The sequence below is a fragment of the Trachypithecus francoisi genome, unplaced genomic scaffold, assembly GCF_009764315.1.
Source record: "Trachypithecus francoisi isolate TF-2019V2 unplaced genomic scaffold, Tfra_2.0 Lachesis_group7, whole genome shotgun sequence".
Lineage (NCBI taxonomy): Eukaryota > Metazoa > Chordata > Mammalia > Primates > Cercopithecidae > Trachypithecus > Trachypithecus francoisi.
Genome location: NW_022681472.1, coordinates 75,136,561 through 75,157,023, shown reverse-complemented (window position 1 = coordinate 75,157,023; position 20,463 = coordinate 75,136,561). Strand labels below are relative to the sequence as shown.

At 40.0% G+C, this 20,463-nt stretch overlaps 1 protein-coding gene across 3 annotated transcripts in view; it reads right to left on the bottom strand.

Annotated features, from left to right (window-relative positions):
• Positions 1-3,020: 3,020 nt before the first annotated feature.
• The window catches only part of COL14A1 (collagen type XIV alpha 1 chain), a 251,199-nt gene continuing 233,756 nt past the window's right edge, over positions 3,021-20,463 (bottom strand). For 2 of the 3 annotated variants that reach the window (XM_033202599.1, XM_033202600.1), the window contains exons 46-48: positions 9,311-9,388; positions 7,074-7,229; positions 3,021-5,402 (exon numbers count right to left, since the gene is read on the bottom strand). In XM_033202599.1, coding sequence (XP_033058490.1) covers positions 5,323-5,402; positions 7,074-7,229; positions 9,311-9,388 — 314 coding nt within the window. In that variant the 3' untranslated portion in view covers positions 3,021-5,322. Of the gene's footprint in view, positions 5,403-5,850; positions 6,225-7,073; positions 7,230-9,310; positions 9,389-20,463 lie in introns of those variants that run through there. The other variant, XM_033202601.1, reaches the window with a different exon arrangement.

Below are 20,463 nucleotides of genomic sequence, written 5' to 3'. Positions count from 1 at the left end.
GAAAAAGTATGTCAAAGACATAGAAACAAGAGAGAACAGGCACAATGAGTTCATTATGGCTCTAGTTTGGAAAGTGTTTTGTTAAGATACTTATTTAAATATACTTCCTCAAAATTAAAATACAAATTGCGAAGTTGGAGAATTTGTTGACACAAAAATGAAAAAAAGGATAACAGAAAGCAAGAAATTCCCCCAGATAAGCCCATTCATTTTCCCTATCCCCACCCCATAGTCTGTAGCCTTTAAATACACTCTACATGCTGATGACTCCTAAATTTATCTCTGGCACTGATTTTTCTCCCAAGCTCCAACTTGCCTGTTAGACACCTCATGCTTAGTTTATCTTGTAAAGTGAAGTCTTAAGCCTCATTGCCCCAAATCTGTAATTCCCAACAGGATAAATATTATCTCAATCCACCCAGTTGCTTGTGCCAGAAACATGAGTTATCCTGTTTTCCTTTCCTTGCCTCCATTTCCAGTTGATTAATAAGCCCCGTTATTTCCATTATCTTAGGTCAGTTCTCCATTATCTACCGCTGGTTCACTACAATGGCGTAACTAACGTTTTCTCATCTGCTATAATCCCCTCCAACTCATTCTCCACCATGCAACCAGAATGCTCTCAAAATAGTGTTTTTGTAGCTGTGGCTTACGGATCACCGAGGTGCTTGGTTGAAAAATAAGAAAATGCACCTATCTAGTTCTCAACTCAGACAGCTCACACAGAATCCGTGGGCATTCTTCAGAGTTCAGGGGTCTGCACTTTAATGAGCCCTACCTCTACCCCTTTTTGCTGTTAAAATTGAAGCATCTCCAATATGTAAGGCAGAGAAATCTAGAGGTTAGGAGTGGATGTCTTGAGCCAGAGCTTCTGTGAATTCTAACTGTGTGTCTTTGGGCAAGTAACTTAACTTTTGGTGCTCTCGTCTCTTTACTGGGAAAATCAGGATGTAGTGGACTAGCTCTTGGGTTGTTGGGAGGTTCAAATGAGTTAAAACATAAGTGGTAGATTTTATTGTTTCTTGCCAATATTTCTGGTTCTCTTCTGTCTCCTAGCACATGGGAACGCTGTACTTCTCCGCCCCATTGACTGTGGTCATGTGATTTACTTAGGCCAAAGATCCATGAGTGAAAATAATGGGTGTCACTTCTGAAGGAAGCGTGGGGCAACGAGTCTCCATGCTCTCTCTCCTCTTGCCTTGGAGATGACTGGAGTGCATGTTAACATAGAAGTGTCCGAGGCCGAAGCAGTGTGGAACACTGAGCCCAGATGTGGCAGACAGCTGCCCTGCTCTCTTGTGTGAGCAAGAAGGAAGTGTGTATTGTGCTAAGCTCCTGAGATGTTAGGGATTATTACCACTGTATAGCCTAGCCCAACCTACCTGATACAACTTTAAAGCTCCTGGGATAGGCTTGGCCGATAGTAACTGCACAGTGACAACTTCAGAACATAAACACAGCAGTGTGATTCCATGAAACAGCAATTTTCCCTTTACTGACTTAAAACAGACACTTGATTGTGTCATTCCTCTGTTTACAACTCCTCAGTTGCTTCTAATGAAATTTATTTTTTTATTTTTTTATTTTTTTTGTAGGTATATATTGCATTTATATATTATAATATATAGTACATGTAATACTTATAATATATAACATTATATTTTCTATAATATAAATATGGAAAAGTATACATAATATATGTATAAAATAGAAAAAAAGATCCACAACAGACACAAATACTGTAAGTTAAACATAAAAAATATGAGCAAAACTTCCTATCAATTATAAAATGTTTCTAAAAAATATAAAAAGTAAGTGTAAGGAACAATATGCCATATTCATTAATAGGAAGATGCAATAATACAAAGATATCACTTATCCTAGCATTCATTTAGAACATCAGTAAAATGCTTAAAATTTTTTAACTTTTTTTCCATGAAACTTAGTAAGTTGATTCTAAATTTATACCTAATTCCAAAAGGGTCAAATCTATTCAAGAGAATTTTCTTTTTTTTTTTTTTAATTTCAATAGTTTATTGGGGAACAGGTGGTGTTTGGTTACATAAATAAGATCTTTGTTGGTGATTTCTGAGATTTCGGCGCATCCATCACTCCAGCAGTGTACACTGTACCAATGTGTAGTCTTTAATTCCTTGCCACCCTGCCCCCTACACTTTCCCCCAATTCAATTCAGGTCAATGCAAATGCCATTATTTTGTTCATTTTTATGACTGAGTACTATTCCATGGGGTGTGTGTTTGTGTGTATTATATATTATATATATTATAATATATATTATAAATATATAAATTTATTAATAAAATAAAATGCACATCACTAACTTCACACATACAGTCCCCCTTGCTTTGCTCTTCAGCCTTATTTTGTTCACTCTTCCACTCACTCTCCTGCCAACCGGCCTGCTTATAATTCCCTGAACATGGCACCTACCTTGCTGACAAAGGGCCTCTGTACTTGACAAACCCTGGCCTTGAATTCATCTCCCACACCTTTTCTTATCTTCATGTCTCTACTTAAATGTCAGCCCCTCAGAGAGGGGCCCCTCCCACCCAAATGGAAGCAGATGTTGATTCCTCCATTGTTATTCCTGTCTTAGGAACTTATCTGTGTCTTTCATATTCATCATGATTGGTAATTAATTTGTCTATGGCCATGCCACCCTGAACGCACCTGATGTTGTCTAATACTTAATTTTGCTTGTGTGTTCACATGTTTCCTGTCTTTTTCCAGCAACAGAAAGGATGCCCCATGAGGACAGAGCCCACATCTCTTTTGTTGATGGTTTTATCTCCAGAATGAAAACACTCCCTGGTTCACAGTAATATTTAATATGGAAAAATGGGGTGGGGCAGAAGACGTTAAAAAAAAAAAAAGAGTTGTTCTAGAATTAAATTGGTGTCTTTTGGAATATAAAATACTACCCTAAAATGACTATTGCCAAAAGAAATGGAGAGTTTGGAACAAATGTGATGAGACTTCTGAAGAGTAATGTATTTTTTATGAAATGATGCTTTATTACTTTTAGAAAACGGTATAAACTTATAAACTATAAATTAAGATATAAGTATATTTCTGCCAAAGTAAGTCAAGAAAAATGCATTTCAGAATCAGCTTTTATTACAGGCAATGTATTGTAAACTCGAACATCCAGAATCTGAGTTACACTTTTTATTTTTAACATTCTACTAAATAAAAATCTGATATACTGGGTCCAAGTGATGACACATTCCAAATTAATGTAACTTTCTTACAGCTTAAATAAACAAATTTAGATCACCAAGTGAAATCAAAGCCAAGTGTATTTGCACAAGTCGAGAATGATGTGAATGGATTAGAATCTCTGGTAGTCTATACTTTACCATTTATAAGCAAACTTTGACAGTCTTCTGAGTGACATGGTATTAAACTTTGCTTCCAAGGGCCAAATACTAAAATGTATAGAATATCCTACTCTATACTCACTATTAAATGTCATGGACTAGGAAATCTGAGACACAGAGTAAGAAGCAACTGATCACACACCCCAATCATTTAAATTGGAAGAGTTCTCTTAGGTGACTCTGGGTCAGGCCGTCTTGATGGGCCTTAGACAAGTTTTCCTTCCCATAAATCCTGCTTTCTCAGGCAGAATCATATACCATAACTGAAAGGAAATGGCTGCTGGTTATCTACTCATTGTCTCCTTTCATTCCCTGCAAGACACCAAAAAAACTGATTTGCTTAGACCCGCCCCCCGCCCCCACCCCACCCCATCAAAGGTACACAAGTAGATTGTTTGAATCCTTCAGATGAAGTCTTCTTTCATCTCCAAAGATCAGGAGATTATGAGAAGGACAGAAAGTCAGAGAACCTGGCGATCAGACAGACGCCATTCTTCGTGTTAGCTGTTTCCTGATCCAGAAAGAATCCAGCTTCTAGTTGTAAATGATCTCATCCCTACTTTTTAAAGTTAGCTGTTACTAGAGAGATGTTACAGAGGAGAAGGAGCACATATTAAATTTATGGTTCTCTTTTGTTTCTATTTCAACTAGCACATAATGGAACTCAAATCTTTCTCAAATACCTAGATTTTTCCTTTGTGAGCAAAAGACACAGTACGGTTTAAGGGTTAGAGTCTATTCGATTCAACCTCATTCCCACTCTGCATTCTAGGGGTTTTTAGGCTTTCCTCAATATCAGAAGATAGGTGGGCTCCTCAGTCAACTATTGGTAAACACTTATTTAGCAGAGGTCATGCATTTGCAGGCTCTTTACTGCCTGGTAGATTATAAATGAATATTAAAATGTTGCTAATTTCTTAGTTCCAAGTCAACTGCTTCTTCTGTTTTCTACTGCATTCAGAATGAATGAATGAATGAATAAACAAATGAAAGAGTTTGAATGCTTACCTAAAGGAAGACAACTAACTGTTGTCTTTCTGGAGGACACTCAGTGGAGACTACAAAAGCTTAAGGTGATACTTAGAAATGCAGAAAAAAGAATCCACATACATTGTTTCAAAGTTTTATTTGCTTACAAAAGAAAATGGAAGTAGGTTTGCGAAAACTTATCTGCATGTACAAAGTAATCCCTGTAGATAAGGAGAGGCAACCCCTGGAACACACTGCTGGATAAATTGTTCATTAAAATTATATCTCTTTGCATCAGAGCTGGTGGAAAGTCATTATTTCACGAGTTAAAACCACTGAAAAACTAAATCTATTTTTTAAATTACCAAATTCAGAAAGATTATATCCAAATGCTGATTTTTGGATACCCATGAAACCGGTTACCAAGTGATCTCAGAGTTGGACATATCAATGAAGCAAGAGGTAGTTTGTCCAATTATGTCCCTTTTTTTCTTATCAGCAAGGTTATTCCTATAGCAAGTAGGAGTGAGTGACATATTCTTTGAACCTCTTTGAATTCTTTTCCTGCTGCGGGCATATTATTTCCCTCAAACACAATCATATCCATTCATTTTAGGACTTGAGAGAGAAGATTTCAGAGTTCAATTTATTTTTCCCAATTCCTCTTTGAGCTCTCTTCTCTGGAAAAACAAATCATCTGACACGCCATGAAAACACCAAAGGGAAATCATTTCTACCATGTCATAGATTAAGGGAACTTTTAAAATATATATATATATTTTGTTAATAATAACAACAATAATATTAACATTATCCAAGGAGGAGATTTAGGCTGCTGAAATGAGCCCCACCCCCGCCCCCCAAAGGCGCATACAAACCACATAACAACATTTTCTCAAACCAGATGCCTTAAGAGTTCTTGCCGTTGGTCTTTCAATTTCTTCTGAGGCTGTCAGACTCCGGGGCCCCACAGTTCCATGGCTTCCAGCTCGTCTTGGACAGGGGTGAACTCTGGCTGATCTGGATGGGGAGCTAAAGAGGAAAAGTGGGGGTGGGGACTTGCTGTACCCAGGAATCATAAATTGATATTCTCCCCTCACCTGGGTCCTTAGAGACACAGAGATATCCTGCTGGGTAAAAAGCAGTGGGTATCTTAATCCACCACGCCCCTTGTACCTTCCCCATAAGATTTCAGACAGTTAGTAAACAGACCAAGGGAAAGATACATTACAGAAATTGTTAGAAAATTAGAATCATAGCCAACCATTTAAATATTATATGTTTTATTTACAGAAGAAACCCTGAAAACTCAGCAAAATTATAAAAGAAATAGACATTTAAAAAAACAATCTCGTGTTAGAAGTCCATCACCAGAGGACAGCAGGGAGGGGAGGTGATCAGGGGAGGAAGGGAGAGTAGGGTGGTCAAGGAGAAAGATGCCCATCCGTCCTGTGTGGGGAGAGGAAGGAGGAGGAGGAGGCACAGTTAAGTAGGCTTTATTACGGAGCTGTCACACAGCGGAGTCTGGGATAAATTTTTGGCACACGATCATATACCTCTATCCAGGCTGACATGGAGCAGTCAGTGTCTATTAAAATAGACATATATGATTTGGTTAAGTTCCAATGTTATCACTCCATCATGTTTGGAGCAGAGTGAGCAAGAGATTTGAAAGCGTGAAGGCAGGGATGCAGAAGAGGCAGGGAAGCAGGGTGTCCACTGTTAGGGGCAGGGGCTTGGTGGTGGTGGTGGTGGACAGGACAGTTCTGTATCCATAGCCAAATGCCCGGGGCCAATGTAACCAGAGTGGAGGATTTCCACTTCAGTGCTGGTAATCATTGTAGGGGATCAGATCTTAAGAAGGGATAGGAGTATTTGAGAGAACAGGGAGGGAAAAGATGAACAGAGAAAAACACATCAGCAAAACTTTGTTGACCAATTCCTCTGATAAATAAGGTTAAATTTCTACTGAAGCAGAAAATTTTAAATCCATTAACTAGTAAGTTCATGGCCCCACAGCAGTCCCTCAGCCTCTCTCTTGATGCTTCCAACAGCGACGATGTCAGAAAAGGGGCCATTGCACAGCACACCAGCATGCACACTGCAGATGTTTCAGGAAGGATATTCTTTTAGTCCAGTAGTTAGTGATAAGGCAAGGACAGGATGACTTTTGTTTACTCTCACAACTATCCTTGGTCACCTAAAATACGGTGCTTAAATGCACCTAAATGCAAGTGGTATGCAAGAGATCACTGAAAATAATCTAAGGACCCTCTTAATTACGGGAGAAGTTCCAAGTTTGACATTTCCCCAAACCAAGAGTAAAATTTTATGAGATGTCTTGGCCACATCACAGCTGTCACATAAGAATGAAGACTCCAAAAGAATGTTCAACCATGTCCTCCAAACGTGCTAAACATGAAGTCAGAGGCCAAGTCTATGTAGGTCATCATTTGGAAGCAAGGAAGACTTAGATGTGCTGTTATTTTGAATTTGCTCTTAAGGTTTTTAAGGGAGTAGCCTCTATAGCAATTTGCACTTTATAGGAAATGTCTGGGATAATTTAAGGAAGTGAGGCATTCAAGCTCTGCTTCCCATTCATAACCAATTTAACTTTTTTCATAGCACTACCTTCCCATTTCGGTAATAAGCACAGTGAAACATTGATCAAAGCCCACAAGAGGGGCTTTTTGTGACACTTACCTCTCACACCATAGGCAGAACATGATGAGGGGTCACAATATCCGGGCTGGCCAGAAGGACCTTGCGGTCCAGGAACCCCCAGATGACCTGGGGGCCCTCTTGGTCCAGGAGAGCCAGGGGGCCCAGGGCTGCCAGGCCGACTCTCCCCTGAAGGTCCTAAGAAGTACCCACAGATAGAAACAGTTGGTCTTTTGCCACAACAGGGTGAGTTTTGAGACAACCAAGAAGTAAACTAACTCTTAGAAGAAGCAACTTTTAGGACAATTAGGACAACATCTTTCTATTCATTGAGTTCTTTTTCTTAGACTGGATTCCCTAGGCAGAGGATCATAGTGTAACCACTTTTCCTTCCGGATGTCAATGCTCTTAATCAGTTCAGGAAACTAGGAAGCAAAATGTATTTTTTCTATTACCTCTTGGATATTAAAGGGAAAGAAACATTCCATTTTCAACCTTATTTTCTTTTTGGAGCTTTTGTTTCCCAATGCAGTTCCTTATGAACCCAATCTATGGGCGTGCACACACACAGACGCAAACATGAACACACTCAGAGCTCAACCTCATCATCTAGTTAGAATAGCCATGCAATTCAGTACCAGTTTATGGCCCCAGATAACTAAAGCTCAACCTCATCAACAGTTAGAATGGCTATGTAATTCAGTACCGGTTTATGGCCCGAGATAATTAAAGTAAATTTGTATGAGTGTGAAATTGTCCTGGAGGGGACCAATGACAAGTTTGAAACTTGACCCAATATACTAATCCAAAATTGCTTTAAGCTAGTTTACATTAATTGAGAATTCAGATTGAGTAAAAATAGGAGGATTAAAATTATTGTGAATTGAAGAAATGTGTCAGTATGAGAGTTTTTTGGCTTGTATGCTTGTTTGTTTTTAGGCCTGGGTTCCAACAGTGTTGAAAAGGCATTCTTCAACTATAATGGAATTTCTCAACTGGAACTGAAATGAAAAGTAGGAAGAAGTATCACCTTCTATTTGAATAGCGTGGTGGCTCTCATATATTCAGCTCCTCAATCAGCACTCACCAACCACCCATTCTGTATAATGTGTGATGTTATATCAGTTCCTCACATTGTCTCTAATAACAGAAATATTTACACTCAAAATGAATCTATCGCATTAGGAACCTCCCTCCGAGAAAGTATTTTCCAAAATCCTTACTAGATTGGAAAGAAAAATCTGTAAAGCACTTTACTCAATGTGGCTAAGACTGACATTATAAATATATATTACAATAAGATTGCAAATTATAATAATTCTAATATAAAGTCTGATCATCTGGAGACCATTCTAAAAGCACATAATACACAAAACTCAAAACTTCTACAGAACTCATTCAGTAAGATTGCCATGGCAGGAAATACTAGTGCTCACCAAATAGCCTTGTATTTCTCTAGATTTTGTGTCTGCCTTGCAGTTCAGCTGGGGCTAGGTGATTAGTTCCAGACAATAAAATGTGAATGGAAGTGACATCTCATTCTGATTAGGAAGTTGAGACTGATGTGCCTTCTTTTTTCTTTTTTCTTTTTGAGACAGGGTCTCCCTCTGTCACCCACACTGGAGTGCAGTGGTGCCATCATGGCTCACTGTAGCCGCAGCCTCCAGAACTCCTGTGATCCTCTGCTTCAGCTTCTCAAGTAGCTGGGACTACAGGCACATGCCACCACGCCTGGTTAAATTTTTGTATTTTTTTGTAGAAATGGGGTTTCGTCACGTTGCCCAGGCTGGTCTCAAACTCTTGGCCTCAAGCGATCCTCTTGTCTCGGCTTCCCCAAATGCTGGGCTTACAGGAGGGAGCCACCACACCCAGCCCCATGTGCCTTCTTTATCTTTCTCTTGGAGGCTACATGATTCACTACAGAGGTCGTGGGTTCTGAGATGGAAGAGAGCTACCTTATTCATATGAAACTTTGTGTGAGTGTGAAATAAAGCTTTATTGTACAAATCCACTAAGCATTTGGGATGTATTTGTTACTATAGCATAGTCTGTCCTATCCTAACTCACACAAACAATAAGATCCCAGAATATGCTCTAACTTTTTGGGCTTGTATATTGCGAGGATCATTATTAACAAAGAAGCCACCCAACAACACAAATATGAAATACAGCCATTTCAGTTGCATACTAGGATGTAAGATGACCATTTTCCTCCACTGCAATGCCAAGTGAATATAAAAATGTACATTTGCAGTTTCTTGTTAGGAAGGAAGATTTACCTGCTGGTCCAGGGGGGCCTCTTGGACCTTGGGTTCCAACGCCTGGATTTCCTTTTTCTCCCTTGACACCAGTTAGACCTGTTTAAAATAATTTTTAAAAAAATGTTTAAAGTTCTTTTTGAAAAAAATCTTGGTAATTCCATTTGTCTGGAGTTCAAAAGTGCTTCTCTGACGAAGACAATTAAGTGGGTTGGTTTGGGGTTATGAGTACCACGGGACTTTTAAATTAAATTCTGACACTGGTAGCATATGTAGAATCACATGTTGAAGTCTGATTCTGTATTTGAGTGTGTGGTCTGTACTTGCTATTCTGCCAGTCTCTCTTTCTCCTTCCTACTGAAGTCACACAGCCTGCCAAGAACTGGTCCTTGTCTTTGCACGCACCAGGCCACTGGACTTATGCAGCTGGCACTCCACAAGTAACACAATAGAAATCACAAGTGAACACGTCTAACATTTTCCTTTCGGTCCACCCTGTAATGTATCTGCAAAAGGCATGAATTATAATTAGGCAGCAACATTCTGAAGAGCGTGAGTTTCCATTAAAACTTGGAAGCTTCGGAAAAGCCTGTGTTTGATTTGGCTGATTCAGCCCCATAAAAATCTAAATGTATTCGTGTTTCTTTTCCATGGAGCGGACCTCTTATAATTTACAGTGCTATTAACAAACTATACGTTTTCACAGGCAAACACAAAGAAACATATACTCTGACACCTCATTATCTAAACAGGTCCTATCACAAGATCACTTCAAAGGTGAGAGCACCTACATTGAGGCCCAAGATAAGGTTGCATTAGACTGGGGTCTGGGCTACCCTGGCTTACTTACATCACGGAAGATCTTTGCTGTCTGAATTTCATGTACAACAATGCTTTGAAATAGCAGCATGCAGAACAGCATCTCTGTTTAATGATACCTACTGAGAAATTATGTTGAATTGGCAAAGCCTAGGAGGAAACATCAATAAATGAAAAATGGCCAATTTGACAGGCAGCAGGCATGGAAAGGCTTTGCAATTTTTAAAAATTACAAATATTTGTTTACTTTAAATATAATGCATATTCATTGTCAACAAATTAGAAGATGCAACAAGCAAGATGCTAGCACTTGAAAATAATCACTTTTAACATCTTACTTGATAACTTCCAGAAAGAAAAGCATTGATGTATGATTTGTTCTGGAAATCATTAGTAAAGAAGACTCTGGTGAAGAACTAACAGGTTTTGGTTTTTGGATTTTACACTGCACATATAATGGTTGCTTCTAACCTGCAGCTTTGGTATCTTTTGTGCTCCCAGTAATGATCTCGTGTAGTCAAGACATAGCCTGGCATCTCCTTTAAAAAGCTCTTCTTCTTTGCTAGGAGTCATCCAGGTTGGTCTACTCATTGCTAGAATTCCCAAACACCCAATCCTATTGCATGTCACCTTGATGGTGCTATCTGAGCTTACAAAAGACTAGTACCTCCATGACAGCCCAGGGTACTAACCACCATGCCTGTGACTTTCTGTTTAGGGCCTGGTTCTTCTCTTAGGAGCCCATAAGGAAAACAACGATTTCTCAAAAGTAAAAATACCATCTCATCTGAGTTTTAAAAGCACACGGCTAACTATGACTCATCAATATTTAATGCTCAATTGCTAATCAAGTTGTTCAGACAGACAAGCACGCTGCGGAAGCCTCCTGGGTATTAGTTTAGCAGCTAATGAGAGTTTGTAGTTTTTAGCTGAGAGGTGCTACTTCACTTGTAAGTGCTTGTGCCCCAGTGTGCATCTGGGAATTTAGCCGAGAATCCCTCTTGTTCTGTTTGAACTGGAGTCACTTTACCAACAGGAAACAAGTAATTTTGAAAGAACTAGAACATAATAAAATATACTGATGACTAACACCAGGCTGTTCCTGATTAAGAGCATGGTGACTCAGTGGCCTCTCACGACCTCATGGTGCAGGATCATCTTTAACAGGATGGCTCCTAATGCTTAACTCTCCACAAGAAGACACAGATCAGGGAGAAGAGGACATCTGGGGAAGTATTCTTGGGACTCATCCCCTGATAATAGTTTCCTGACTTGTTTTTTGCTCACTCATAAAGAAAGTACGAGGTGAAGATTGGGAATAGAAAATCTGGTTGTTTTAATTTTCTCATTATACAGAGAAAAATAAATGGAATCAGATATTATCTGTAACATATGTCGAGGTAAGAAGAGAGAAAGAGCCTCACAAAAACATTTTGAAAAAAAATTTCAGCCCTCGAAATGCCTTAGAAAAGGAAAAGGAAAATGCCTAAAGACACAATTATATATTAACAAGGCATTTTAGATTTTATTCTTTTTTTTTTTTTTTGAGACAGAGGCTCACTCACTCTGTCACCCAGGCTGGAGTACAGTGGTGTAATCTCAGCTCACTGCAACCTCCGCCTCCTGGGTTCAGGCGATTCTCCTGCCTCAGCTTCCTGAGTGTCTAGGATTACAGGTGTGTGACACTATGCTTGGCTGATTTTTATATTTTTAGTAGAGACAAGGTTTCACCATTTTGGCCAGGCTGGTCTCGAACTCCTGACCTCAAGTGATCCGCCCACCTTAACCTTCCAAAGTGCTGGGATTACAGACGTAAGCCATCACGCCTGGCTGATTTTATTATTCTTCAAGGTATTATATTACAAACTACATTTAGGTGAATACATTAATATTTGTCCACATATCCACTTACAGTTCTCATACTGAAGGAATTTTCATGTCCATGACAACTGAACTTGGTTGTAGGCCATTTTTTGGAGTGAAGCAATCTTGTTAAAAATTAGTATTTAAGTACCTTAGATGAGGGTTGAGATCAAAGGCTAAGGGTAGAGACTTCAGATCTCTAAAAATAGATCTGGATATATTTTTGATAAGCCTTGTAGGACCTAGTTAAAAGGAGGGAAATCAAACGTCCTAAAACATCAGCCTGTGACTATCCATGAGATGCCTGAGGGCAGTGGAGCCTGGGTATAAAGTCATTTTTCACAGACAAAACCCAGTCACGGCCCATTATAGATCTCTTTTGCACAGACCCAAGGTGGGGCCACTTGGTGCTGAGATGGGGTTACCAGTGCTATGTACCAGTGTCCTTTCCACAAAAACATTGAGACTCAGGAGACCCATGGGACTCCCAAATGCTAATTTCCTTCTTTTGAAATGCCCTTTACCTTGTCTGCCTCCATAACTTCTCCTCATTCTTTAAGACCCAACTCAAAACTTCTCTATAACTATAGTAGGCAGAACCATGACAGACTCAAGAGGGCAAGGAATATTTATCTTATTCCATGGCTATATCCCCAATGTGTAAATATCCCCAATGTATAAATACGATGTCTTCCACATAATATGTAACTCACAAATATTTGTTGAGTGAAGTAACAGATGGAAGAATGAATGAGTGAAGGAATTCTTTGCTTTCTTAGTAACTGTGCTCCTTTGGTACTGTGTATTCCATTGCATTACCTATTCTCATGCCCACATGGCCCCAAAACTATAGGACTCTTGACTGCTGGAGCCGTGCCTTACTTATCTCTCTGGCGTCAGTCCATAGCCACTCTTAGGTGGCCCAATAAATACTGAAAGACTAAATGAATTGAATACCTAGACCAATACTCAACTTCCCATTATTATTATTTTAAAATCTATTTTACTTTTAAATTCTGGGCTACATGTGCAGAACGTGCAGATTTGTTACACAAGTAAACGTGTGCCATGGTGGTTTGCTGCATCTATCAACCCATCACCTAGGTTTTAAGCCCCGCACACATTAGTTACTTGTCCTGATGCTCTTCCTCCTCTTGCCCCTTCTCCTGACAGGTCCCAGTGTGTGTTGTTCCCCTCCCTGTGTCCCTGTGTTCTCATTGCTCCCACTTATGAGTGAGAACATGCAGTGTTTGGTTTTCTGTTCCTGTGTTAGTTTGCTGAGGATGATGGCTTCCAGCTTCATTCATGTCCCTGCAAAGGACATGATCTCATTCCTTTTTATGGTTGCATAGTGTTCCATGGTGTATATGTACCATATTTGCTTTAGCCTATCATTGATGGCCATTTGGGTTGGTTCCATGTCTTTGCTATTGTGAATAGTTCAGCTGCCCATTATAAGCAAACATATCTTTGAAAAATCAACAGACAAAATTCCTTAGGCAGAAGCTTCATTTTTCCACACCTTGGTTATATGAACACTGCTTTTTCTGACAAGTTGCTTCTGTGGTGGTGATATCAACTACTAGTGTCTTTTAGAGCTGAATATAATTGGCTCCAGTTAAGTTTGAGGTACTGCAATTTTTAAAATGAGCACACCTAATATAAATTAAGATCTAACTTTGCAAAAATATGATTTAGCCAAGATTAAAATACCCTTAGTTTTCTGTAGAGTAACCAAAATAATATTTAGAATCATCAGGAAGAAGTCTCCTCCCTCCATCTCCTCCTCCTCCTTCTCTCTCTTTTTCTAATAGACTATCTTTTAGAGCAGTTTTGGGTTCACAGTAAAACCAAGTAAAAGACACAGAGATTTCTCATATACACCCTGCTCCCACAGATGCATAACCTCGCTCATTGTACAACATCCCCCATCAGAGTGGTACATTTGTCATATTCATTCATTCTTCAGAGTCTCATTAGAAACCATGTCAGGTTACCTGATTTTCCCTCACTGCTAACCTAACACTGACTTGCCAATATTTTTGTTTTCTGGCCCACAAAATCTGGGACTTGTTTGTTTTAGATCTTCCTTATATTCCAAGTGCCAGTCACACATTAAGCACTCAAGAAACATCTATTAAAGCAATGGATGAATGAATGGAATACAAAATTTGATTGCAGACTTTGACAAATCAAAAATGTGCCTGAGAGTGTATCAGCACTGCCTATAAATTATCTCACTAGGTTTTGGATGCCAGCTGCTTCACATGAACAAACTCATGTTATTTCCACAACAGCCACAAGGGCAGGCACTACTATAACCCTGAAAGAGAGCTGGATCCTGAGAGGGTAGGTCACTTGTCCTTAGCTAGGAAATAACACAGCCAAAATCTCAATCCAGGCAGATTGGCGCAGAAGCCTCTGTGCTCAACCACTGCACTCCCTGCCTCTCTATCCTAAGCTGGACCTGAAGGCTCTTTCTTGTCTTACTTGCTATAGTTATGGCTTCCAAAACCTCCTGCCAAATGTGTCTGCACACTCTCTCTGGCCTCAGCAGTCAGCCCCGTGTTTATCACCACATTTCCTCAGCTGCTTTCCTCAATTTGTATACTTGCTGTCTGCCCTGAGCAAGATTTGGAGTTCACTTTAAGAGGATTTATCCTGCTCACACTGACATGTCCGGGGGCTGGCCCTTGGCTGCCTGTTTCCTATTTTCTTTGACCCTTTGGCCTCTGAGTTGGGAGGTTTTATTCATCTTTACGGCCCCACTGACCACACCACGCACTCCAGCCTAGAGTCTCTGTTGCTTCTGGAGCACAGTCACTCCTTCCTCACCCCCAGACATTCTGAGGAACTCCCAGGACTTATGCCCAGGAAGCTATGCAAGGCCTGGGGAATGCTTCCATTGTAATTGTACCAAAGAGTCATGGAGATTATAGATCAAGGCTTGCTGTGTTATTATACTGTCTGTTGCCTGGGATATGCTGGCGATGGACTGCAAGTACAGTCTGCTCTTCGCTCAATGTTTGTGTGAATGCCTACTAAGTGCAAGGTACTGGACCTAGCGCCTAGTTACAAGAAGGCAGATTAATTGGACTCAATTCAATAAGTACTGTATGCATTTTGTTAAGCTCTTCTATTTCTACATGTTTGGTCTGTAGGACTAGTACCAGTTTCTGAGGCTGCATGCTTTATGCTAAGATGGACAGGGATGGAAAACACGTAGTTGTTTTATACGTAAATGAGCCTTGCAAATGATTGCTAAAGGTCCCTCTTCCCATTGTCTTTTTCATGTAACAACTGGCCATCTACTGTGCCTTTATAATTCAGGGCTCAGCCAGGGAAATACAAACCAGTCTAGATCTTTCAGACAGACGAAATTTGGAATTTAACACAGAGACTTGATAACATGGATGATGGAAAAGCTTAGAAACCAAGCAAAGGTGTAACTTACAAATTGGCAACAACACAGAACCACTATTACCCGTAGGAGAGTACAGACATTGAGAAAAAAAATTGTGACTGGAGCCCAGAGCCCAAGGGTTTCTGGTAGGATCTAGAAACAGAGGGGGAGATTGTCCAGTAGAAGCAGGGGCACAGAGGGGTGGCGGCTACAGCTGGAGTTGCAGAGGAGGCAGGGGTGGGGTTTGCCCTTCTTCGTACCCTCCAGTCTTCCTCAATGCTTCCCATTGGGCTGACCTTGCCAAAGAGCAGAGGGCAAAGGGGCCTGGACACACAGCACCATGAAGCTAAAGCCAGGAGAAGGCAAACAACACAAACTGCCTAGCCCAGTCCCAACATCAACCACTGGGAATCCAGAGTCAAAAGCAACCCTCTTAAATGTAGCAGGTTGTCATGGAGTAGGAAACACAGACAGGTAACAAGTAGTTATAACGCAATGTGAAAACAGCTACAGCAGAATATGAGAGCACGGAACTGAGGGTCCTGTGGGGACTCCACAAGGCTTTCCAATATGGCTGAGCCTGAAATGATGTCTTGAAGAACAGGCATTATCTGCTAAAGAAGTGGCAGCGGGGCACGGTGGCAGACGAACGTGTATGTACAAAGGCTTGCAGGTAAGAGACTACAGAACATGCCTGGGGGACCAGAACTGGTTTGGTATGGCTTTGGCAGTTTCAGGTTGTTTCACAGGCAATAGAACATAAGGCTAGTCTAGTCCAGAGCACGACAAGCTTTGTGTGCCAGACTATGGAGAGACACTAACTTGTAAGGGTCACCTTCAGTACCTCCTACTTAATTTTACGTTCGGACTTTGTATTCTTTTTCTTCAAGAGGAACCCCAAGCTTCAGGTTCCACAAAACCTGGATCTGCTCCTTCTGGGTGCTACAAGGCAATACATTGGTTAAGGCAGCCTGGAGTCCTGTAGACCCTAGCTCTACCAGTAAACCCTGTGCTAGTTCCACAGAAAATCCAGAGGAAAACAGGTTGAATCATTAAGTGGGGGCACTCAGTGGTCAAAGGAATCCACTAACCAAAGCAAGATCAAGGCATAGGGGTTAGCACTTCAGGTCTTTCTATTAGTCTCTATCAGACAAGACAGTATAGGTAGAGGGTCCTTTGGTATTTTGCCCACAGACTCACCTAAATGTGGGCAGCGAGAGGGAAGAAGTGCAGTAAGAAGGAAAGAGGAGAAGAAGGAATAGTAGAAGTTAAAAAGAGAAGGGTGGAGAGAGAGAGAAGATGAGGTGCAAAGTTCATCGGTGCACACTAGGCTAGTGTAGCCTGCAGGTTGACCATTTGCAACGCAGGTGAGTGGCAGGAGAAAATGGGCATTAAATCAGGCATCAGGAATCTGGGCTTTTTGTTCACCCAGTGTTGCCACTGACACTATGACCTCACCGGTACAAGAATTGGCCTAAGAATGTCAGGCCAAATGCCCATCTATTACTTTTTGCTACAAAATTTTGATTATTCCTTCTTAAGAGGAATAAAAATCAAATAAAATTTGATAATTCCTTCTATTATATTATTTCCACTATTGACTACTAAGAAAATTATAAATTATTCAAAATTAGTGGCAAAAGGAGCCAATTTCTATAGCTTAAAAATGAATATTTCAGGTTCAGCTTGAATAGTCAACCAGTTGATGATATTTAAATTGGAGCTTGGTCTTCATTCCTTGCAAAACTGGAAAATGACATGATGCTCTCCACTCTTAGAAAAGTGAGCTGTGTCCAGGCATTGGGATGAGGTCAGGGTCTACAGAATGTAAAACAAAATGTGTTATGAACAACAGCCCTTCATGATCAGCATGGATGACCCATTACTATGTTCTCACTCATAAGTGGGAGTTGAACAATGAGAACACATGGAAACGGGGAGGGGAACATCACACACTGGGGGCTGTCAGGGGGTTGGGGGAAAGGGGACAGAGAGCATTAGGACAAATATCTAATGCATGGAGGGATTAAAATCTAGATGACGGGTCGATAGGTGCAGCAAACTACTATGGCACATGTGTAGCTATGTAACAAACCTGCACGTTCAGCACGTGTATCCCAGAAATTAAAGTAAAAAAAAAAAAAAAAAAGATAAACACATCCAAAATCAAGGATACTCATCATGTTTTTCCAAACTAGCAAAGAAGTTCAGGAAAGTCAAACTCCTTCGCTATATTTACATAGTAATTTAATGCCAAAGTCAAATCTAGAACCATGAAAATGGAAAAGATTAATGAATATATCTTTTCTCTGCATATTTTCACCCTCCTCTAAAAATACATTTTGATAATTAACTTATTACAGTCATGGCTTTGAAAGCCATGTCAAAAAATTCAACAAAAACTGTTTATCACAGCTAATACAAACAACTTTGGTTTTATCATATAAACTACATTATATTTCCATTTTACTTATGTTCAAGGCTTGAAAATTTAGAAAATGACAAAATACATTCCTACATTTTTGAAAAAGGAGTTTCTTTCTCTCTCTCTCTTTTATTATCTAGTATAACCAAATCTCCTTCTTAGAACACTTGCCATGATTTTCTGGCTAAATTACACGACAACAACTTGAAAGGAAATGCTTACATTGTTCACGTGGCAGTAATCTGTCACCATGATGTCTCAGGATTGATGCACAATATCCACATGGGCCTTTGTTTTTATCAGGGCTCAAGGGTGAATGACGAATGGCAGTCAGAAAGCTAGCCAAGAGGTTATCAACACTATAAACTAGTTATGACTTATGAAATAACTATTGTATTTCATGTATTATGAGGAATAAAAGAAAAATGTACATTAAAATTTGTTTTCGGGGATAAGGTAGCCTCATTGTAAGAAAGGATGAACAGAAAGAAATCATTAAAGGCCAAATCAAGAAAGTATACTCTATCTGGGTATTGAATGACATGTGTCACACACTAATGCAGTAGGATTAATCAGTCATTGATTGATTTATCAAATATTTGTTCAAACTGACTAATAGACTTTCCAATTAAAAGTTTTAAAATGTTTTTATCTACAGAAACAATGATACTAGCTTCCACGGCAAAAACAAGACAAAACACTAGTTATAGCTTTTTATTACTGTAACAGTCATATTCTACTAATTATAAAGCATGGAAATATAATTTAATGGTAATTTTAATTTGTCAACAGCTTTTTTTTCTCTCATTCTTTGTGTTTGTTTTGAAAATGGATTTTGTTCTAATTACAATTAATTTCAGAAACAGGAACACAAAAGGTATTAGTAGCCTTCAAAAACATTTTTCCCAATAATTGCTACTGTTTTTAAAGGTGCTTACACCTGCATCTTGCATTTCCCTCTGAAAACCTACATCTGTCATTTGGATGATTTAAAAATACAGGAGAGAAAAACAAACACAAATGGTGAAAACAGGCAGGGTAAGCCAACTCTTCACAAGAGCCCTTCATTATTCAGCATTGTAGACGTCATACTGCTTGGAAATCATTTCAGTGGATGAGAGCATCAACCTCTTTGCAATGCACAGCCAGAAGGCCTTGTTTTAATTTAGAAGAGTGTAATGGTTTAAACAGGCACTCACAAAATCTTTAAAATGCCTCCCTCCAAAGTGTGCAGCCCAATTCCTCTCTACTTGAGTGTGGGCCAGGCTTAGTGACTTCCTTCTAACAAATAGAATATGGTGAAAGTAAAAGCTTGGGCTTCTGAGACTAGATGCCAAAATTATAATGGGAACTCCTCTTTGCTCTCTCTCTTGGATCAGTGGCTCTGAGGAAAGCAGCCTCTATGCGTTGAAAATGAATTCTCAACCATGCCCCCACGAAGAGCTCCGCAGCAAGGAACTGAGTCCTCCTGCCAATCATCAGCCAGGGCCAGAGACTCCCGCCAACAGCCCTGTGAGGGCACCATCTTGGAAACAGATGCAACAGCTCCCATCAAGCCTTCAGATGACTGGCCTCCTAAATGACATATTGACTGCAACTTTATGCAAGACTCTTAGCCAACAGCACCGACATAAAACTCACATCCCTGACCCACAAAAATGGACATTATATATATTTGTTGCTATTAAGCCACTAAGTTTTAAAGTAATTTGTTATACAGCAATAGATCACTAATAGAGTTTCTTTCTGCAGCCATGATCAATGTAAAGAGTCACTTTGTAATAAAAAAAAATCAATAAAAGATGATGCAAAGAAGAAAATAAAGAGCATTCCTTGTCAATGCGTTAAGATGACTATACCATTAGGAAAACACAACCCACTAAACTTTCAGAGAAAGGTCTTGTTCTGAAGGGCATTCTAATTGAACTTTACCAGATGAGTACTGGGTGGAAAAAAGAAGGAGAAAACTATCTTTATTCATTTTTCAGGAAATGAGAGGCAAGGGATGGAGAATTAAAGAAGGAAGAAGGTAACATGTATTTCAGCAGATTTTTTTTTTTGGAGACAGAGTCTTGCTCTGTCACCTGGTTGGAGTGCAGTGGCATTATCTCAGCTCACTGCAACCTCCACCTCCCAGATTCAAGCAATTCTCCTGCCTCAACCTCCCAAGTAGCTGGGATCACAGGTGCAAGCCACCACAGTCAGCTAATTTTTGTATTTTTTTAAGTAGAGACAGGGTTTTACCATGTTGGCCAGGCTGGCTTCGAACTCCTAACCTTAAGCAATCTGTTCGCCTTGGTATCCCAAAGTGCTGGGATTACAGGTGTGAGCCACTGCTACCGGCCTATTTCAGCAATTTTTTTTTTCTTTTTTCCCGAGGAGTCTTGCTCTGTCGCCCAGGCTGGAGTGCAGTGGTACAATCTCTGTTCACTGCAACCTCCACCTCCCAGGTTCAAGCAGTTCTCTACTTCAGCCTCCCTGCTAGCTGGGATTACAGGCGCCCACCACCATGCCCAGCTAATTTTCATATTTTTAGTAGAGACGGGGTTTCACCATCTTGGCCAGGCTGGTCTTAAACTCCTGACCTTGTGATCCACCTGCCTCGGCCTCCCAAAGTGCTGGGATTACAGGCGTAAGCCACCGTGCCCAGCCTATTTCAGCAAA